At 40.4% G+C, this 23744-nt stretch overlaps 1 protein-coding gene across 8 annotated transcripts in view; it reads left to right on the top strand.

The window, feature by feature from the left end:
• The first annotated feature begins 2215 nt into the window (after positions 1-2215).
• Positions 2216-23744, top strand: part of LOC118423082 (sestrin-3-like) — a 57671-nt gene continuing 36142 nt past the window's right edge. For 5 of the 8 annotated variants that reach the window (XM_035831054.1, XM_035831053.1, XM_035831052.1 and 2 more), the window contains exons 1-2: positions 2216-2769; positions 3864-4268. In XM_035831054.1, the coding sequence (XP_035686947.1) occupies positions 3945-4268 (324 nt within the window). In that variant the 5' untranslated portion in view covers positions 2216-2769; positions 3864-3944. Of the gene's footprint in view, positions 2770-3863; positions 4269-16355; positions 16425-17726; positions 17913-22626; positions 22797-23744 lie in introns of those variants that run through there. The other 3 variants (XM_035831058.1, XM_035831055.1, XM_035831062.1) reach the window with 3 other exon arrangements.

Raw genomic sequence — 23744 nt, 5'->3', positions numbered from 1 at the left:
CGAGATCGCTGTCACACCGGGACCATTGCTCTTTCATACCTTTCATTGACATACTAAAAACGTTCCATCAAAGAGGTGAATAAAACCTCCAAGGTTCCGGATAAATGCTTCTCTGTGGTGGTAAACGTTTACATGTCTCGAGATAGACTGACTAGCGCCTCAGATTGAAGATCTTTATCTTCTGCTACTGTGAACGATTTGGAAGTCAATCGTACAAAAACGATATACCTTCCTGCTCAATAATATGACGGCTTAGTCTTCTTTTTGTACGTCTTGGGCTGGGTATGTTTATTCTGCCGCCACCGATGGCGACAACTTTGGCTGTTATTCTTTGTACTTGTAATCCACAGTCATATTTTCCTAAAAGCACTTTACATGTCAACAAGGAAAGACTCATTTTCATGGCATTATTCGGAAAATTTTCGACCTATTCAGGGCAAAAAATCAACCCCGTGTTCAAGTTTGTTATTTTTCAAAAATTTGCAAGATACGTGGACTATCATCAGCATTGTCATTATCAAGTTACATAGACTCCCGCCAAATTGCTTTGAAAAGTATAGGTCTGACATGAAAGATTTATAACGTTGGATGTATAGATGACTTGTTTTACTATGTATCTGGAGCGCAGCTTGTATAACAGGGTTACATGGTTGGTTTTCATATGATACATGCAAAGTACGTCATCCGCCACGACCTAATTCAAAGTAACGTTATAACTTATATGCCTTACGTATTTCACGAAGATATCGCCTCCGGATACTGTATATGTACAATGGACCAGATCGTTTGAAAGCATTGCCGCCTTCCTATAGCGTGGGGCTTGAGTTATAGGTTTGCTACTTTTGCCACATCCGTGATGTAAATCATGTTTCTGAGTAGCCTAGGCGTATAGATGAAGATTTTGTATAGATGACTTGTTTTACTATGTAACGTTATCTGAAACACACGCGCCCTCTGAAAGATGCTAACTGTTACTAGCGTTAGACATTTGGTATCAATGTACCGCGAGGTAGGAGATTGAATGTTTCACTGTATTAATGTCCGTTAAAAGATGTAAAAGATGGTTAAAGCTTCCTTATCGAAATAAAACTTCGAAAGGTCTAAGAGGTCTTTGCAATGTCATGATAATAGATTTGCTGATTTGGTGTAATCTTAATATGATGATGAAGACCTTTATGATCCATTTCCACACCGGACTAAGTAACGTTACATTGCATTTTTTTCCACACCGGGGTAAGTAACGTTACAGGTCACGATCACAACAAGACATGTTGAACATTGAGATAAATTTAACAGATACAAATAAAATTATCGTTAGATAAATTCAACAGTAGAGAATAATTTCTTAGAACAATACAACTGAGTCAAACTGTGATCTACGGTTCTATGGGATGACCAGTGATTTTACTGGTCTTGAGGTCATTTGAGGACGCTGGGGTTATTGCAGGCCACTGTCAGTCACTGGTCATTCTATTCTCATTGGTTCCTTCGCTTTTATGCATTTTGACGTTTTGACTCTGATAACAAAGCCGGTGAGTAACGTTATGATGCCACTTCTAACCCCGACGTGTCGTCGAATTGAACAGGGTGCTCTGAATTGGCCAACTTTGAAGTAAATACGTAGATCACAAATGATATTCAACTGTGACGTACATCACAAATGCTATTCATTTGTGATCTACGTATATATTGGCCAATTCAGAGCACCCTGTTCAATTTGACGACACGTCGGGGTTAGAGGTGGCTGCTTATGGTAACGTTTATTATGTTTTTACTTGTTAGTATAACGTTAACGTTAACGCTTTACGAAGAACATAAAAGAATCATAAGATGGTGGGCAATGGAATTCTGTCGGTCTGGCCGCCGAAGTTATCAGGGCTTGATGGGCCCTGCATGTGGCTGAAGCCCCGGCGCCATGGTTTCCGATGTACAGCATATCTTGAAGCTTGTTTTGTCGTTAAGACCGTGATGTTTTCTAACCGTCATGTTTCTGTCGGACAGCTGATCGACACCCTATCCATGCCATTCTCAGCTCAATGGCGACATTGAGGGGCGTATCACGATAGCTTTGTACGTTAGGACGAATGTCTAAGCAAAATACGCCCTCCAAAAGAAGCCAAGCCAAGAAGGGTTTATCGTTGAGAAGTCCGACTAAAAGACAAAGCCCGGTAGACAGGTTTGACATTACGATATTCCACTTTAACATCTGCTTGTACATTGGGTGTGTTGTCGATTACACGATCGATTGCACGTCTTTTTAGTTTCGCGGGAGAATTCATTTCCGATGACATCACCAGTACGCGGCCTGTGATTGGTCAGACTTGGAGGTGTGTACCTGACGTTTCAAATCTAATTTGCGTTGCCAATGAGGTAGGTAGATTCTGAGACGGGGAGGTCTGTACGTGTACCGGCACGGAAATCGTCATTTTTGCACGTATTCCTCCCGAGTTCGGATCAGAATGTTGATTATCTGTGTCTGAGAACATCTTCCAGACGACAGGACATCGTTGGTTTGGATCCCGGGGGCGAGACGCTGAAGAAATCTGGCCGTTATCTACGCGCGGGCTCGCTCTGTGGAAATTCACAGGCGGCTGGTGGACTGACCCTTGACCTGCCAAGTCTCTTCCGCTGTCCTGTTACCGGAGATACCCTAACTTTCTTGGACGATTTTCCACGGCTTTACACCCCAGATTTGTCGCCTAACACTGCCTATCCACTATCACATCGATTCTGACTGGTTGAAGGACTCGCTAGACGCCGCATTAGCTGGTACGTGCCCTCTATGTTCCGTTTGTCTCGTCTGGTGGTGAAGTCGCCACTTTGGAAATGTCATTCCAATCTGACAGGTGTCCTAACCAGTGACATGTTACATCGAGAGGAGGCGATCTATTTGGTGGAATCTGGTCAGAATGAAGCAATAACACGTACAGTAGTGTGTTTTTAATACCGGATCCTCAGCTATGACCTTTTAATATGCATGACATGCCAGTTATTTTGTGCTGTAACAGTTAGTTCTGCTCTGCCGCCCTCCCCCTTTCGCCAAATTTCGTGCTATCTGTAACGTTGTCTCCCATCGACCGTTTATCGACTGTTTTTTAACGATCGCGCCATGAAATAGCTATTTCTATTCACCGCACATTGCAGATGAGACGTTTCACGCCAATCACATGACATGTGTCCCCACTCTTCTATGGATTAAAGTTTGTCTACTCGTGGTGTTTGCCGTGACCTGAGTTGGGCCGTATCAAAGCTGCACATGTGTTAACGGCATTGAGCCTGGTGTGGAATAACTGATAACAGATTATGTAAATTTTGGTTAATCGGTGCACAGATAAGGGTTGTTTGGCTTGTGGGTTGGTTCAGATTTTCAGTTTCTGCCTTTGGAATGCCTTTTAAGGAAGACAAAAGGGATATCGAAAAATAGATGCATAAAGCTTGCCCATAGTCATCTTGGCACTTCCTGTTGTATTTAAGTACAGAGTAAGGTGTCTCTAAATTTCCTGAATGTACAAAAGATAGTTGTTGTTTTTTTTTTACTGATGCAACCTCGTAAATTTTTTAAACAATTGAGATGAACTGGAAAGTACACTCAGGTAGCACAATGCTTGATTTCTTATGCAATAGTTTGTGACGATCAAGAATTAAAATAATTCGAAAAATTTCATTCATAACTTAAAGTCATACTGTTAAAACTGCCTGTCATTGAGGAACCAACCAACCATCAGTTGGTGGTAAAAGCATAAACTCCTTGCCTTAAATGTATTAACAGACATCTGTGTGTTGCTAAGATTGTATCAGGAACAGATGCTGCTAGTGTTGTAATGTATCTGATCTGATGCTACCAGTTTTGTGGTCTCTTGCAGGCTAGCTAGGGAACAGCAGTTGGCACAGGGAATCGTGGGCAGAGGGTCCATTTTGCCAGTAGTGGTTTGTGCTGCCCGTACATGGCCGGATCCGAGACGGAGGCGGACCCCATCTTTCTTAGTAAGGATTGCTTGCGGACCTTTTCCGACCTGTCGTCGCGTGACCACCTCACCCGTGGTTTGGCTATGGACAGTGTGGCGTCCATGTACGAGAATTGGATCAAGCGACACCACCAACCACCACCGACAGAATCTGCTCCCTCCACGGACGTTCACGAGAATGGCGAGATTTCTCAGCACTCGCGGCACCTGACTCAGCACCTGTCCTCGCTCATAAGACTATCCGCACAGTGTCCCTTCAACGATGTACGCGACAGAGCAAACGAGATTCTGGAATGTGTCAAGGTGGGCAAACCTAGTACAACATTTTTTTATAGACATTACCATAATTAAGTCATTGTGAAGGCTAGCTCCAGGTTATAGTATGGTTAATTTACTAGTAGTCCTCTAATTTCCCCTTACTCGATTGCATTTCCTGTATTTACACATTTATAACTGTATCCAGGCTATGTGATGATAAACTCATAAAGAGAAAATTTCAGACGGTGCCTTGTCTGTACAGATAAGAGGAAAAAGTCCCTACTGGTCAGTGAAGTAGTCAGATAAGTAACTGGCCGGTCAGTTGGTCGGCTGGTCAGTTCACATCCTCCTTACTGATGGTCTGTTTGATGAACATCCTTTTCCTGGAAGCTCATCTCTCATCCTGGACAAATGTCTTGAAAACAATTTTCAAACATCCAGAAAACAATTTTCTGATTATCTATAGACAGTGGCCAGAATACCTGCAAAACACAGTTAAAATGATAATCTTAGAAAATCACCAATGATTAATGTTGTATCTAGAATACAGGTCTTCCCTGTGGTGCACAAAGTCATGCTGTGTCATCTGTTACTGGTATGATAACATTGGAGGTATTTTCTATGTGTGTGGCCAGAAAATAAAATGACTTAGCAACCTTCCTTAGCCTCTCATTTGAGGGAAGCCACTGGACTTCTGGACTTCTGAGTACATTTTGTACTTTGCATGATGATGAATTGCTAACTAGGAATGTAGGAGTAGCCATTCGCTGATCATATTGGAATGAAAAAAAAACAGCTGAGGCCAATTAGATGTTTGCAGCTGTATAGGTAATGGCAATGAAATCAAATTAAGGTGAAAGTTGGGATGTTTGGTCTGTAAAAAATGTGTGTGTGGAGAACTTGGTATTCATCCTGCCTTTATCATGGCTTATTTATTCATCAGTTTTCCTGATCTGCAACTACTACTGAGGCTACCCAACCAAACAGTGGTGTTGATGTTGTGTGTTGTTACCAGTATATATCTGAATACAACATCTAAATACAAGACATATGATTATGCTGTTCAAGATGACAGTTGAAAATTGTACTAAGATATGTCAGGCTGGTGTTTTCTGTAGACTCATAAATTTCCCCAAAATTTCAGCAACCAATTGAAGTGGGAGGTGGGTGCTTCTGATTTTTTTTCTGGAAATTTAAGTTGTGTTCTTGTTTGCCGTCATACATTTTTCATGTACCTAGCTCAGAAAAGGAATTGGAATGTAAGAAGATTCTAATAAAACAAGAAGAATTTTGTTTACATCCCTCTAGCATGATGGAATTTTCCATTGGGGTCATGGAGGGATCATGTTACATCAGGGTGTTGTGCAGTTGATCCTCTGTGGAAAGTGTAAACAAGCACATTGACATATGTAAACAGATAGTGTATGGCCTGACTAGGGCACCTTCATGTAATGGAGCTAGCAATAGAGTCATAATAATGTTTTCTGCAATACATGCTGAAATTTTCTGCCATCAGTGTTTGAGGATTAAACTTGTTGGCGTAATGATTAGGGTGTTTGCACAGAGCCCAAAGGTACTTTGTTTGAACCCCTGACATGCCACTGATGTTTTATCCTGAGAAAAGGCAACTTGTCTTTCATCACTGTACCCAGGTGTATAAATGGGTACCTGACTTCAGTTGTGGAGATAAAAGGTGGTATGGATGGGCTCTGCCTTCCAATCCTGGACCCTAGAGGCTAGACACAGTGGGTAACAACCTACTGCCCCTAATAGTATGCCTATGGCCTTGTTATGTCTATGCGACTATCTTAGTTTGTCTTCTTGTGGTCTGCCACATTTTAGCACCATTACATTAGCATCTAAGGACATGTCTCTACAACAGCTTTTATATGTCTGCATCATGTAAGTAGGTCATCCTTTTCACTGGCTCTTTTGATAATCAGAGATGAAAGGGGAACTTTAAAAGACCAGCTGCATCCTTTTATATTTCAAAATATCAAATGAAACTCACATCAGTTACTCTCCAAGCATTTTTATCAAGCTTTCTACTAGTATTTTGTACCTTTTTGTTCTCGTGGTCCATAAAAAAAACAGCCGGAGCCTAACCTCTGCTTTGAGAGTACCCATCAGTTTGTTGTCTGTTCCTTGAGACAGGAAGACTAGAAAGGATGGGTAATGAGAATGGAATTCGCTAAAATGGCTACTGTATGTATTAGCCTGGTAAACCATATCACCCCGAGTTCCCTGGTATCTCTATCAGTCACGCGTGGCGCGTTGGCACACCCGATCCCTCGATCTCGGACGTTAAGCAACGCGCGGTCCGGACAGTGCTTGGATGGGGGACCAACCAAGGACGTCCGGATTGCTGTAGCCTCACGAAGTTTTCACGAAATCGTCTTCCGGGAGGGACGTAAAACGGGGGTCCCGTGCTCGAGGAGGTGCCTCGACCACGTTAAACAGCCTCATTACTCATACTTTGGGTACCTACTGGCTGCAAAATACACCAGATTATTATTATTATTATTATGTATCTCTACAGTCCACCTGCCCTGTTCATTAGCATAAGCCAGAAAATTTTTAAGGGGTTGATAGGACTTGGGCTGGCAAAATGCCTGTAACTTCTCATTGATAATTGCTTACCAGGCTAACTATGAATATGTATGAAATGAATTAAGCTTGCACGCTATTATCAAGGTTTTGTAGAAATTGTCATAGCTTCTTAGCTCGAAGATAGCTTGAATGTTCAGAATGCTGAAGGGTACAGACTTGAAGTAGGCATGCTCATAAGTACATTGTAGTGGACTTTATTTGAGTGTTGAGTTGTTGTTGTAGTGATTAGAAAGGAACAATATTGTACTGTGAAACCTTACCAATTAGCACCCTGGAAGTCTATTGTACTGGCTGACAATAATTACAGAATAATGACACCCTGCCAAGTCACCATTGCTCATGCATTCTTTCACACATTGGTAGGAAGTGCCCCTGGCTATCACTGGACAAAAAAAATTAAAGAAAGTATGTTTTATCAACCTCCTTGGCTAAAGCAAGGAGGTTAAAAAATGTGTTCTTTAACCTCCTTGGCCAAAGGGAAGAACCTTGTCTAATTGTCTTTCGATAAAGGAGCCCTCTAATTTTCTGTTGTTCAGAATAATGACTTTGTAGATGGTGAGCTAAACATGGATGATAGAAGTTGTAAGTTAACACTAACATTAGATATGTCCAGAAGCAAACTTTAGATCTAGGCATAGACAATCAAATTAAATTAGATTGACTCCATTGTTTTGTCTGTATCATAGTCTAACCAAAGTCAAGTAATAAGCAACTATACTTTGAAAGTTGAAATGTCCAAAAAGTGTGTCCTTTATTCAACTATTGAAACTTTAGAAATACGGTAGGTGTTTTATATAAGTTATAAATCAATGACATATTTCTTCTGAGGGACAGTGCTCTATCCAAACTGGAGTTATATGTACAGTTCAAACAGCAATGTCTCTTGGATGTGTCTGATGGTATTGTGACTATCAACAGGCATAAAAAGGCTGATGGCACAGATAGTGGATTGTGGAATCAATATTTTAGATGCCTACCCTGTTTGAGTTGGCCCAACCAACTTTTTTTTCTGTCGTCTCTCTGGCTCAAGTTAATTGACAAGTCTGTGTATTTAAAGACTTGTATTTATAGATTCTTCAAACTTACACAGTGATCAGTGACATGAACAAGCATGTTTCTGATGCTCTGATGCAATCCCTCCATGCCCAGTTGTACATGATGCAACCCCAGCCCTGCCTCCAGGCAAGGCTAGTGGATGATGCAATGTGCCCTTCTTTCTGCAAGAAAGTGGACATCAAAAACTGTTGCTTTACATCTGTTACTAACAGCAAGGAGGTCATTGCTAGCAGAAACAACTTTTGAAAAGATTAAAAGTTGTCTAAGGGTTGAAATCACATTGTCATAATGGCCTACTGCTTTTTTTCTGGAAACAACCCTTTTATATCCTCAGGTTGATAAGAATCCTGGTCAACCCTTTCTGGGTCAGAGTTCTAATTACAAACTCTATCTGTATAGATAGGTTGATTTCTATAGTGTCATAATCATTCTCTTTACTGATGAATATGATTAGCTCAAGCTTTTGATAGAGTGCAAGATTTGTACTTATTGTTTGAAAGGAATTTTCCATTGGTAGCTCTTAACATTTGCCTTGTATTTGTTATCGCAAAACAACATTCTGAAGCAAAATCAGTAAATCTTCACAAAACATGTAATGTTCTGTCAAGATTGTGTCACAGTCATACACAGGTGCAGTATCATTATCATCAAAATGGCTACTTTCCTCTCCCTGCAATTCTTATCACTATACCAATCAGTGTACTGGTGCACACATCTGTGAAGGAAAATTTCCATTGGAATTGTTGAGACTGACAATGGTTTGAACCACATCAGAGGACTTTTCCCTAGCTGTAAGTGGCAGCTTTAGGTACGTGCACAAGTATTTGTTGTACACGAGGCAGCCTGCTATTGCTTCGGGCATCCATCCCTTTGTCTTCCTGTTAGCAACCGGGGATAATTCGAAATCCGTGCGGACTGATCTCTTTGTCGGCGAGAGGTTGATTTGCATGTCTGCGTCCACTATGAATTTTTGGAAACAACCAGTTACCTTTGAACTGTTTTTGATGTTCGAGTGCGTGGTCACCTACACGCACACATGTTCATGTTCCTTTGTTTAACCTTGGCGCCAAGACAGATTCTCTTGTAGTTGGGCGCTGCTTGTCCGGGCTTGTTTGTTTTGGAGCGTGCCGCCTTTCATGTCCTGATGAAAAGACTACTGTTTCAGCCTCTCTTTGTAAACAACATTCAATCCGCGGGACCAATATCGGGTTAGAAGGCAACACCTGTTAGAAACGGGCTATGAGACTGATTCATGATTACTGTTTCTGTGGAAATGATATTACACAGGGTACGTTACAGCAGGGTAAATCTGCTGTTAGCAGGGTACATGTCCAACGTTTGGCATTAGTCAACAATGCGTTATCAGAGCTGCACCATGTAATCTAATCTGACTGCTTTGACACTAATCTGAGAGGAGCCGCGCCCCTTTATGGGTTTGAGCCCCGCCCCTCCATCCGGTGGCATTGTCCATTTGCTCAAAGAGAGCATAATGAACGACAGAAGGTAGCGAAGAAAAATAGTGATGAATGTCAAAACTGTGTTTTTACAATATTCAAAACATCAGATCATTTCTAAAATATTAAGGATCAGGACCAATTTGATTGTTGAACAGATCATAATTGTTTTAGATGTAAAAGAAGGGACTACTAATTTACTAAATAAATGTCTTCCCCTAAACCTTAAAAATGGAATGCCCCTATTTTTTTGCTCTGCTACATTATGAACTGGTTAGTGCCTGATCTAGTGCATGACCTGCACCTGCCAGCAACATGCATTGTGACCACATGGCCTGTGCATGACGTTGAAGTGCCTATATGGTGGAGATAGAATGACCTATAGGCAGGCTGTAGTTATTGTGCACCATGTAAAGCCTGAAGGGAGTGAGTTCTGTTTCATAGGCGCATGTGATATGTGCAGCAAACATTTACTGATATTGCTATACAAGGCAATGCATATGTTACTGTATTGTATGTGCACACATGCATGATAGGTGCTCACGGGATGGTTATAGATGGTCTGCTGTATGCCAAGTGAAAGGGAAGGATAAAAGTCAGCTGAATGAAGCCCTTGCTACCTGGAGTACACATGAAGAACTAACTTGAATATACTTATATAGGTTAGTTTAAGCCAGCTTTACATACCAGTAAATACTAGAATACCTTGCATCAATCAGAGACATTTTAAGACGTTATGTTGCTGCAGTGTGATGTATTATGATCTAGGTTGTGCCAGGAAGGCATGGGGAGATTCATAGTTATCATGCTTTCCTTCATAAAGAGAGCTAGTGGGATGCCATATTTCAAAGCAGAAAGATCTCGCGATGTTTTGTGACCGCTTCGTTATCTCAGACAGTCGGTCCTGTAACTTTGTCTGAATGTTGAACAAAAAGGGGTACAACGTTTTTATTATTTCCGTTACTGTTTCCCATCAAGATGTGGCGTTGTTCCATCCAGGCTATTACACTTTTACAAGGAGCTTTCAAATTACATATCTGTAACAAATGTGGTGGACAATTAGCCTGGGTACCATCCTATTTCTACCGGGACTCCTTGCACTTGATGCCCCTTTTGAATATGAGGGCAGCAAGTGCAAGGAGCCTCAGTAGAAATAGGATCATATCCAGGCTAGTGGCTAGTAGGCAATGAAGTAACTATGAAAAAAGAGCATTACCGGTACAATTGGCATACTATGATGTAGGTCTTTGAAGCTTATATAATCCTGCTTTTTTGCTTCCTCTCCGATGACTCCCATTACTTCAGCAGAGGTGCACTTCGTTTTACTGGTCTGCTCAATTGAAATGCATTTTCAACATGCCTTCAAAGCAAGAAATCCTTGTAATTCAGAGCACCACAGATATAGAGTAGCCTGGTCTACAGCCGTATTATAGCTCCCAAGTTTCTTCTGTCCTCTTATCCTGCATAAAGGACTGAAAAGATTCTGGAGATCTAGAGTGGGCACCACAGCCCTGTTTGATAATGAGGGTGTAATTCACACCTACATGATAAGCAGATTTGGATTAGGAAAGGATTAGCATCTATAGGCTTGATTGATGTTTGCCACCTTTCAGTCCATGCCAAGGGTCGATGCTACTGGGTAAAACATGTGATGGTGTTAGAAGGGGTTTACATACGGTAACAAAAATGTGACTGTCCCTCCCAATATCTGCTTGGTGATGATTGCAACAGCAATTTTGTAACTCAGGAATCTCTCGATACCAGAGCTCAGGGGTAAAAGGGGCCGCCTTCTATTGGGATAAATAATCAGGAAATCCCTCTTTATCACCCATCAGTAGTTCAGCAATAAAAGGGTGGTTTGGTCCCTGGGAATTATGGTTTTCCCTAGATTATACCACAGTTTATCATACTTGTATGTTCATGATATGAGCAATCATTGATTTATACGTTTCTTACTCTAAGTGATGAATATTTAAGGACATCTTTCCATTGAAGGAAATCTTTGAAGCAGAGAGAACAATTTTGTTAGGGCTGGAAAACAGGTCATCCTGCTCTCCTGCATAACAATGTGGACAGCAAATTTATTCCAGATGCAAAGTACAGGCCTGGGATGGTCCTTTAGCTGATAAAAAGGGTATCAGTCCCAACAGATATTATGCTTCTAATGGTCCATTTGTGTGAGGATATGATTTATGTGAGATGGGTTGTATGACATGTTGACTGTAAAATGGTATTGTTATTGTAGGGAATGGAGTTGTAAGGAAAGCTGTTAACCAGGTGATAAGTGTGTTTTGGGATTTTCTAAGTGATGTTAAGGTGGATGGGAAACTTGTTAATTGTGATATAGCTTTAGATTAATGGCCCAGCCTATGGCCATACAATATGGAAATGAAGATGTGCTTCTGAATATAAATTTTACAATCATAATTTATAAGTCTTAGCATTATTCAACAATGACTTGAATTTTATTTTGACATGAATGTAGGTTCAGTTTTTCTGTCATTTCTTATGTGAGTAAACAATAAATGAGTCTGTGGAGTTGGCTAAGCCTATTGGTCATGTCATCCAGGTCATATCTTGGTACAATAATTTACTGAAACAAGTTATCTATCCAAGCATATTCCTGAACATACAGTCTCAGCATCCAGGAAACTGTCCATAAAACTGGAGGATGTCCCGGATGTAAAGACATTGGGATCCTTTACAGTATACTGCGACTCTAACCATGGTATTGTTGTACATGTATGTAAATGTGGGTGGTAAGTTGTCCTACACACAGCAGTCCTATACATTTTGTATCTAAGACATCTGACCTGCTGGTGGGTTGGTGCCTCCTGCAAGTCGCCCCAGGATAAGCCTAATTGCAGAGCTGTCTACTGAGATAGTTTCAACATGAGTGGAGCTGTCGGGCTGACGTCAGCGGATTTAGCAGTATACGAGTACGTGTGGAGCACGATACATTCATTGACAGTGCATAGCTGGAGATAGCAGGGGTGATTGTAGGACAGTGGAGGTGTACGGATGAAAGACTCCTGCATAGGAGAGCCATGAAAGCATTTGCAGAAGGAAATTGAAATAGAAGAGAGACAAAAGAACAGGAAATTTACACTGACTGCTCCCCACTCCCCACCCCCATCCTTGCTGGACTATCTTGGAAATTGCTTTTTTTCCACATTTTGATAAAATGAAATCAAACTTTATCATTGTCAGATTTTTATTTTTTTCCTCTTTTTTTTATGATTAAAAACCAGCTAGCACATTTAGTTGTGCCATATCAAAATATTGAATACTATTTCTAACCTCTTAATTGGTCCATATCAGATGAAAATCAACCATCGACCAGGCTCATGAATTAATTTAAACAAAACAAAACAAAGACAGGATGAGCCTATACTTGAGGGTACCTCCCTCTGTCTTAGATAAACAAAAGCTTTCTATTTTGCTAAACATACAAATTCTTCCAATGATCATAGATGGTCAGCAATGATAGGAAAACAAATTGGCAAACATAATGGCCAGATGATTTCCTGTTTCCCTGACCCAATTATTCTCTTGGCCTCTCCTTGATACTAGTAATTGTTTCCGCTTCATTTACTTTATAGAACAGAAAATACACCATGTCTCCTGTGCATCCTACATCCCATTTTGTATCGTTCAATTTGTTGACTCATCACTAGGACAATTTTGTAGATGTTAGGAGGGTAGACTTTCACAACTATCAGTCATTTTATAGGCATTTGTTACAATTGTACATTTACTGATTGAGTCGTTGACAGCAAAATTTAAAAAGGTAGAAAGTAGTTTTTTTCTTGTTGTACCTGTCTTAGAGAATTGAGAAGATAAGATGTTTTGATTTGAGAAGATATTGATTTTTTCATCCTCCTTGCAGCATATATATTTATGATCATTATCTAAGTCATGCTTTAAGCTCTGTCTACCTGCTAAACAGAATTATATAAATATTTGGATTGAGCCAGTGATATGGCATCTTTTTATCATAGATTCTTTTTCTTTTTATTGAGTCAAGACTTACTGCGAAATGTCTGAAACAGCCAATTACATTCACACTGCCCAAACCTTATGTATATTCGGGACTGGCTTGTGAAAGCTGCCCTAGATTCTCCTGATCCAGATTAGGCCTAATTGCATAGTATATTAAATAGCTCAACTAATTCTGAGGCAGAGTAGGGGTGGATTATTATTTAGGGAAAATTGAATTTTGTATGAGAAATTTCCCAACGGTTTCAATGCCATCATCAATGCACTCTCACTGGGAGCGTTAGATTTGGGTTCTTGGCTTGTCCGCCTCTGTGGAGGGGGGGCATTTGTCAAGAGTCAAAATCACAGCACTGTTATATGATTTTGCATATTTTCACACTGGTTTTCACACTGTGTAATACTATCCACTACCAGTACTTGATGACTTTTAAAGAGACAATTGAGTTTTTGACAATATGATTCTAGCAGGCCCTTTTGCAACATGTATTCCTTCAAGAAATAAAATCTTGCTTCTTGTCAAGGTGTATATTCCCTTCCATAAGTCAGGTGCTAGCAATCTGATGGGCCATCTGAGCCGAACTGTGACGCCAACAAATGTTAAATCATGTTGAATAGTCCTCCTCTGAATTACAGAAGGCAGTTCAATTACGCTTCGGTGAAGAAATCGTCCCTCTGCCATTACGGCAAGTCTTGGTGGGCGTTTTCCCATCTGGCGGAGGCAGGCACGGTCTATAACCTTCTGTCTTGATGGTTCAGTTCCAGAATGGAGTTTCAATTTGTGGTGAATCGAAATCTACCTCAGCTTTGGGGAAAACTACTCTTACACTGGCCACATCCAGGGCAGATATTATTTATGGTGTATTATGTACATGTTCAGTATTATGCTACCAGGAAAGTAGCTTATGGAAAAATTGCTCACACTATATATCCAGGAAAATGCAGAAACTTTCGCGGTGGATTAATGTTCGCGGTTTTCGCGGTGGCCACTTCACAGCGAAAATTTTTCCATGGCAGTAAGAGACTACAGTGCATGGGGCTATCGCGAAATTAAAACCACCGCGAAAAGTCCATTTTCCCGCTACCTCAAAATTAAATCCCTGCAAACTTAAATGGATTTACAGTAGCTCTTTAATTAGTACAATGAATAATGTGCAATGCATCTCTTTTGAGAACTGTGACCTCTTTATCACAACATACACGTTATGTACGTTAGAGCAACATAACTCTCAACCCTCTGGTCCAAAGGCAGCATCACTAAACCACAGAGCCATCACCCATGCTGCACTGTGAATACAGTGAAGTGAGTGCATGAGCAAGTACGTGTACATTTTCAGCATGACCTTATGTATATTCACAAGGTCAGAGTCACCTTCCATGGAGTCTCCTGTCAGAAGTGATCTAATTTTCTTGGTGTCTCCTTAACTGGGTTGCATGGAAAGCAAATGGTGCTTCCTGTTGGGTAGAGTATGTTGATTTTTAAGTAGAAAATTTGTGCAGTATGGTAGTCAGAGATAAGGTTCATGCACAGTACAGCTTTTACATAATCTTGGCAGGGTCAGAAAATTCAGCGCAACGATTTCTGTTCTGTCGATTTTAGCTCACGCCAACACAAAATTACTCAGCTTCATGTTCCATTTCACAGTATATCAACTGTTATAAAAGCTATTACTGTCACCATGGAGATTTGTTAATGAGAAGATCTGTCATTTTCTATAGTGGGTGGGTGGGACACTGAGAGACCCTGGCTGTTCTCTGTGGAGATGAAGGGTTAATGGTGTCGTTTCTAGCCTGGCAGAGGTATTAGCAGGTTGTGGTTGGTCAGGAAGGACTAGGAATCCTAGTAGGAGAGAACATAACTCAAACTCAAAGGTGGGTGAGGGAGATGCCTGGAGTACAGAGAAGATGATAATTACAAAAATACTTCAGGAAGAAACTTGGACACGGGAAAACCTGGAGTCTGTAAGGAATCTGGAGCAACTTGGAAGTCGGGTGAAAAGGAACTTGGATCATCAGAGGATGAAAAGGAAGAAAGATGAACATAATTGTAAAGGGGGATTTGGCTTTTTAGGTAGGGATTTTTCTTCCAGTATATGCTTGTGATCATGATGTGACATTCATGTACCTAAACCTGGCTGATAATGAACAAGCACTGTTACAATGTCCCTTGCCCACCCTGCGTACCCTCTGACCATTAAGAAAGGTGTAAATCATTCACTTCACAGTGAGGTGAACTGATTTGGGTCACATCAGATCCCAGTTCTTTGAGAAATGTTTGCAGTGATCTGTAGTGACTGGTCAATACTTTGGAAGATAGCTTTCATGCATGAATAAGGCCTGTCTTCTTGTAAGGCTACATTCAACAAAATAATCACTTAATCAAATGGCAAGAAGAAAAGGAACAGTAGAAATGAACATTGCAGTATGGACAAATTGAGTCAGCTTCCCTAACTCAGTCATGGAAACTGGCACAATGTGGAAACTGCTAAATCTACATATAACAGTAGAAGCCACTTAATTGCATGACCAATTTGCCAGTGAATTTTGTGCAATTATCCGGCTGGTGCAATAATGCGAAGTTATCTTGCTGGACCGGTTTGGGATTTGGGGATTCTGTGCAGTAAACAGAAGTGTGCGTTAATCCGTTGTGCAATTAACTGGCTTCTACTGTATATCTTACACCAAAATTAGTCAGTATTCCACAGGCTGTGTCAAAATTTGAAAGTTTTATAATGCAATAGCATAGGCTGCAGAAAAACAGTGGCTAAATCGATATACTAGTACCTGGTAGCCTGAAGAGAGCTGTAAATTGTGGACCTGAATGCTGCAAACTCAGGAGGGCTGCCATCCTCAGTGATTTGTGTGGAAGAAGATGGGACAGGTTAAGAATTTGCAGGCAGCACCTGTGCTGGGGTTAGCTGGAGGCCACCTGTCTGGTGGGGGATTTTTTTTGGTCAGGGAAAGTTTCTGTTCCAGTCCTTTGTTCCCGTCGTTTGCTACGTAGTTCCTGTTGTATGAAAAATAAGACAGAATGGCTGTTGATTTTTGGGCTGCAAACATAGAAGAAATGGAACTGGTGATACAGGTATCCTCCTTATTCACCTGTTTTACCTATTAACATTTGTGTTGATATATAGAATTATTCCTGGTCCTATCTATTACTGGTTTAAATTTGTTGTTGGTTTGTTTGGTGATACTATTACACACAATTGTAGATTTTTATGTAGTATGTATGCTTTAATTTTTTTGATAATAAGTGCCCTGGCTTGTATTTGTATATTATGTATTGCTCTGTATTTACATTATCATGTTACAGACTGGTGAAAAGGAATAGTATGAATAATATTAAGGAAAGTTATGTCTGCTATGTAATGTGGACGTCTGTGATGTATAAATTTTTAATGAGTCCGTTGTTGACAGTTTGCGTAGGTTCATTGGGGGTTAGTTAGGGGAATTATTAAGATTGGTGCTGCTTGGGCAGTTCCTTTGAGATAATCTCACAATGTGATTCGAATATGAAGGAAAAACAATCTTGCAGACTTTGATGTGTGTGTTTTTTTCCCTGCTTTGTCTCTCTGATTGTGATGGTCCGGATTATTTTTGAGCACATCTACTTGTTCAAATCTTATATAGTTGCTGGCCAAGATCTGGCGCAAGACCATAGGACTTACTCTTGACCAGCAGTTACAATTTTCCACCAGAAGATCTGCCAGGAGATTACCTGATGGGTCTTGCGTCAGCTGTTTGGTAAGCTGACGTCATTAGAGATAAACATAAAAGTGCCAAGAATCAGCATCTGGGACATCTGAAGATATCTGGATGCTGGCATGCCCATTTCTGATAACTTAGCTCTTTCAAAGTCCTTGGCAAAAGACTTTAAAGCATCTCCCTTTGCAAAATATTGCTATAATCTCATTTATTTTTTATTTTTTTCCATTGAAAATACATCTTATAGTTCTGATACAGTTATCTGTTGAAATTCAGGTTGTGTTGTTGTTCTTTTTTTTTTGGCTGAAAGCCAAGAATACACTAATCTCGTTACCTCCTGGGCTGAAAGGTCTGACGTATTGTTGTCCACTGATGTAAACAAGACTTTTGTAAATCCAAATATCACAATGGCTCATTAGTATCGTATATCTCATTGTGAAAAATATTTGGAAGATCATCAGACCCATTCCCCACAATATCTGTCACAAAAGTATAGGGAATTTATCTGACGAACTCGCACAAAATAGACCTTTAAATATCAGCCGGATGTCGTTTGCCAGTGGCTGGATTGTTGACGCAAGTTGGGGGTGTGTAAGGGGAGTGTGACGTGTCAACCAATAGGAAGATCCGCCCTGAAGCCATGTCTTGAAAACATTTAGCTGATGCAACACCTATGACTAGATCAGTCGCAAAGTAAATTGGCAATGGTGAATGCTCCAATGCCGTCATGGACAAGATACATGCTGTTCGTAAGACAGTCTTATTTTCGAGTTCAAGAGGAAAGTGGTTGCAAGATGTTTTTCAAGACAACATGGCACTAATTGGTGAGGAAGAGCTCAAGTTCAGACCGAAAAACTACAAGAGGGTAAGAGTTTTAAGGATTGTTGTAGGTGACTAGTGTCACGTGTATGGTGGTGTGAGTGTTGCCTCCGGCAAATTACATGCACATGTAACTAAGGCACAAACTTACCAAAGAAGTATTATGAATGTTCTCAGGTAACAGAGTGGGCTGGAATATGTGGTCCGTTAAAGGTAAAGGTAGATTTCTGTTACTTGTAAGGATCAGAGTTCCCAAAGGTGACCGTTGTTGTTTTCAAAACTAGTAAGATTTAATCAGATCTCAGCAAGAAATTTTCATTTACATTAGGCCACACCAATTTAATTTCTTGGTTCACGGATTCGCTCGCTCCTATTTTTTGGAAAAAAAAATAAAAATAAGAATTACCAGTCAGCAAATTTTCACCATTAATGAAACCATTCACCAACTTTCTGGTGTAGCAAATTAGCCTTTATATTATAAGCTCCTTAAAGTGTGGGTACAGGTGCTGTTACTGTACAAGAATAGTGTTTTTGTACTTTTTTCAAGCTGAAAACTTTTTTTCTTTATGTTTTGGATTAGCCGTTACCTTTACCCCAACCATTTTACAATTTTTATTTTTATTTTTATTTCGCCCTCTCGCTCCATATTTTTTATGAAAAAATCCGTGAACCAAGAAATTAAATTGGTGTGGCCTTACTGAGCAATGAGCATAACTTAGGCCCAATCTACACACAGTTTTTACCGATATCTGCGGAGATGTCGGGAGGGATCTAGAACGTAGGGGGCCGGACACCCATGGCGCTTGCAGTCATAAACATATAGCGCGATTTTCCACATGGCGTTATGTGCTGATGAGCTTTCCCGAAGTCGGGAAGCATCTACACGTTCCCGAAGCTGTCGGGGACCCCTGCTAAGCTATTGGTAAGGTACTCTATCGTAGTATTCGTACGAATGGTCCGGACCTTTCGGGAGAAATTTTCCCGATATCGTAATGGCGATACTGTAGTTCCATCTAGACGATGAAAAAAAGCTGTCGGCGAGAGGTTGTAGGCTTGCCGATATCGGGAAAAACGGTGTGTAGATCGTGCCTAATGGTTGTACTTGTAGTTGTTGAATGATGAGTTGTTGAATGTTTCAATCTCTAGTACAGGCAGATACAGTACACACAAATATGTACACTGAGTGTCCATTGTAAAGATTTCATGTACTGTTACTAATGACTTTGTCCTTCGATGTACGAATTTGTTGTCCGCTTAGATTTATGACCAAAGCCAGATAGAAAGACAGGTTATTCTTGTTTTCCAATTTGTCTTCATTAGTTAGAGATTTCGTGAAACTTTGATACAGATAAGCCTCTTGTAGTTTTCACTATTCTGTTCAACATTTTTGTCCTAGATGCATCTGTAACATTACATACTGTACAACTCCACATTGGCATACTCGCTGGTTTGATAGTTTTACAAAACGAGGTAAATCGCCAGGAGGAGAAACACGTCTACCACAAGTTTCCTTTCAGCCAAACGATTCTTTGATGCAGTGCAAGCAACTGGATATAAAAAAAATCCAAAATCATATCCAGTTGCTTGATTAACTGCTTTTTGGTGTACTAGTATGTTATTACCTTGATGTCTAACCTTCATCGACATAAAAGCAGCACAGTTTTTGCAAAGGCATTGAAACAAGATTTCCCAGACAATTAATGAGATAGAGTCTATATAGACCTGGCCATAAATATTGTGTCTCACAATGAAGACCGCCTAGACTACCAAGAAGAAGACAGATAGCTGGTTGTACATGTAGTCAGATTCAGAGAAAGGTTGCAATAAATTAGATTGTTATGACATAATATGTAGAAATAAAGGAGCTGACAGCTTGCATTTATATGCGCATATGAATTATGATATGTCATGTTTTGTACTCTTGAGTTGTTCAAGACTCTTTGACTTTCGAGAAAAAGTGAACCACAGATAGCAATATTATAATATGCATGTAAGATAGAGAATACTAGTAAACAGCAGGTTCGGATCTATCTAAAGATAATTTTATGGTCGTATCAACTTACTATCAAGGCTTTTCCCCAATACTAGGAAAAAATATCAGAGAAAACTTTCTGCAGATTGGGCCTTTGTTGCAACTTAAGATCTGGTTGATACATGAATGTGCTAGGGTGTTTCACACCCCAAAAGTAGCTATAGGTTAATGCATTGCCCTCTGATATATCTGGTGATTTCAACCTATTCATCCCTGCATCAATGTAAGTCCATTGACTTCCTGGACAGTACAGATACAATACCTATAAAACTACATATCAAGACTGCTATGAACAGCTACATACTACATATGCCTTGGCCAACATTATGTAAACTCTGGTCACTTGAATTTTGGGGGTAAAGAGAGGTAGTTTCGAGCCTATGCTGTTAAAGTCAGGCAGTCAGACATTGATAGAACTCTATTACATGATAAAGATGCATGTAAATGTACCATTAACCAGAAAGCACTCTCTTTCAAGACCAGTCAGTAGCAATCAAAATCAACATGCTGTGGTCGTTTAAAATCGGTCTTGAAATTGGCCAATGCACAGCTGTAAGAAAATGGAAACAAGCAGCATCTTCCTAAATGTACAAAACTTAAATGGATAACTTGTTTTACTGGATCATAAATGTGAATGTTTTTCACTCACACAGGTACAGTAGATACTGTTACCTGAACAATGGTGAGCCGGGGCATTTTGTATTTTACCTCACAGGTGGATATTGTTACCTGGGCAAAGACAAAGTCAAATGTGTCGGAAGTCTGGCCTTTGATATGCAAATAAGCAGACGTGTGTCCAGGTGTTTTGTCACCCTGTTCAGGTATTGTCCTCTCCCCTGGTAAGTTTCCATGATTAGTGCACTCTGCAGCAAGCCTCTCCAGCACTTTGAAAGGGTCCTTTGTACTACCTGGCCAGTGTGGTGCCAGTGTAATCATCTGGTACTCAGCCAGGAGACTGTTGGAGGAGGAAGAGATGGCCTCTTGCATTTACTGAACACATAAAGTAAGCTCCACTCAGACAGGACTTTGGAAGTTTACAGTAAAGCTTGCAAATTGTATAGACCTAGTATTAACATGAGAACTTGTGCTGAAGTTCAATAGACAAGGGCATTGACCATTTTGGCACCACAGGTTACGGGATCCACTCACTCACTATCCGTTGTCTTCTTTTGCTCACACTCTCTCACTATCTGCTGCTGGGGTCCCTGACGCAGAAAACTCCACATGATTTAATAGTTCCTAATGGTGCTTATTCACAAATATGACTTAACTATAACTATAAGAGTTGTTCTCTTCTATTTGTGCATATGTGTATGAGTGCCTTCTTCCAAAAGGTGACTATTGATGTAACCCTCGTTACCCTCCTGTATATATACATGTGTGTATATAGGGCAAGTCACAGTAGAGTGTTATGAAGCCAGCGGAAGTGTCTGTTGACTTTCTAGGAATGGACCCCGCATTTTGCACATACTGGTGCAATCATTAGCAGACATTCATAGGCACAGCAACTGGGATCAACTCTTACTGGTTAAAGGAAAGTCAAGGTTTTATTGTGTCTAGGCTTATCCTCTACAACAGTGTAACAGTGGAGTCCCAGCGCAACCAACTGACTAGTCCAACCGGTCCAAATCTTTTGGCCTAACAGGGATGGCTTGGGTTGGATTAGTAAGCTAGCGGTCCCAGTTTGAATACCGGGAGCCGGGGAACTGTTTCAACTCGCCCACTTTCATCAGAATTTGATTTGTGAGGACGATGGTAAATGTGCCTACAAAGCCCTGGCACCTTATAACATAAGAAGCCATGGCAAGGTAATGACCATTGATGGACCTAAGCCACAGAAAGAGGGCATTGGAGTTGGAGCAATTTGACTCTGTCACACCAGTTCTAAGCTCCTTAGAGTACAGAAGCTGTCTGACCCTCCCTAATGGGGTCACGAATGTTTGAGTAGGTGTCTGCTGGCCACAAGTGACAGTTGGTCTGAACTAACACTCAAGTTCACAGCCTTTAGTGAGAAACACTGCTGTTTGTAAAACTACTTAAAGATTCCAACTATTCAATTGAACACTAGCTTGTTAGTCACAACTTAAACTTAGTTAGGGTTGATAGGTCAGTATACCAAGCCAGTTTGAAGAGATTTCACCTGTCTCCTCAAGAAAGTGGAAACTCTTTTAAGTTGCTTAGTCATTTGTCAAACAGAATGTCTTCTGACTGAGTTATCCAGGTCAGGCAGCATTCAAAATGTCTTTACTCTTTTAAGTGCATTAAACATGAGACATGACCTGACCTTCAGTTTAACAGGGAAGGCCAGTTAACAAACTGTTGGCTTTGTGCTCTGCCGCCCCCTTTAAGTTATACATTACATCCCAGTTGACAGTGAAGCAGTGACAAATTGGTGGAATAGTGCAGAAATCTGTGGACATTACTAAGGGAGCACAAACAGTGCGAACAAGTGTTCTCTTGTCTTGGGGATCCTATGCTGTGCAAACAGACCATAATGCCCTTCAATGCCTATTATAGGTTTACCTTACAGGGGGCGGGTACTATGGCGAAGGGGGGGACCATATCAGCTGATGCATGGAAATGCTATATATAGCGATCAGGTGGTCGTGTTTACTGGTGTCCTAGATATCTGCCTTTGTCTGTGTGTCCTGATTTTTAAAGGGCTTGCATTTAAAGCCCTAGAGCAGAAAGGAGGTGTTTGTCGACAGACTACTACCGGTAGTCGTGGATTTACTGTCAAAAACTTGAAGACGGGGAGAAAAGTAACAGTGGAGTCGACTTCTGGATGGCGTTGCCCCACCAAATGCCGCACACTTCGTAGAGCAAGGTTGGACACACGGACAACCCAGCCTGGAAGTGGAGTCCAGTATGCGCTGTTCTGCATGTAGCAGCTTGGCGGTGGGTAAAGCTGATTCAGAAGTGTGTCTCAGTAGCTGTTGAGAGAAAGAAAACAGGTGTTTTCAACAACAGAGAAGAATTTTACAGCCAGCTGCCAAGATTCAAAATAGACCACATATGAAAATGTTCATCAACCCAAGTTTCAATTTATATGTTTTAAGTATGTTATTAAGTATGATTTTTAATTGTTCAGGTGGTTAGATTTATTTTCCTTAAGTTGTTTACTAGCAATGTTGCATAAGTATACAAAATACATTGCATTTGCAGATCAATAATCATCAGCTCAAACGTTGATGTATGCATTTTCTGGAAAGTGCTGAGTTACTTCATCATTTTCATCATTCCCTACAGTTGTCATAACAAAAATGCCAATTGAGAAGAAAATCTAAAAAAATAGTCTGTATAAGGCATACTTTTTTGTCAACATGGGAACATGATTTTTGGCATACACTAGACGGTTATACTATAAATGCAGCTCAAAGAGTCAAACAGTGGCCTTCTGTTGTGGTCATAATAGAGGATTGTGACCGTTGTTGTATTTGCATAAGCATGTCCTGTTGCTTAGAATTCAACCTCTAATAACCCTGTGTATGAGTTGAAACCATTTTTAACCTTCAAATTATTATGTTCTCCCTGATAAGGAAAACTGTTTTTGCTGTGTTCTTCTTCTTTCTTCTTCTGTCATAAGGCATCAATGGAATACTTGTCTATGTTCGTGTACTCAATAATGTGGTTCAGACTTTCCTTACATTTAAAAATGCACACAAAGAAAGGAAAATAATTTTGTCAAGAACAACTGCAAATATTTCATTGTAGGCCAAAAAGGTTCACAAAATGTGTTTATTATCGCAGTCAGTAATTCAGTGAATGACTCCAGTTGCATCAACTGGGGCCGAGGCTCTTTGTTGTTTTACTTGCACACAATATTATACTTATAGGGTGAGTGTT

The sequence above is a fragment of the Branchiostoma floridae genome, chromosome 9 (genome assembly GCF_000003815.2).
Source record: "Branchiostoma floridae strain S238N-H82 chromosome 9, Bfl_VNyyK, whole genome shotgun sequence".
Classification (NCBI taxonomy): domain Eukaryota; kingdom Metazoa; phylum Chordata; class Leptocardii; order Amphioxiformes; family Branchiostomatidae; genus Branchiostoma; species Branchiostoma floridae.
This window is presented reverse-complemented; position numbering and strand designations above follow the sequence as displayed.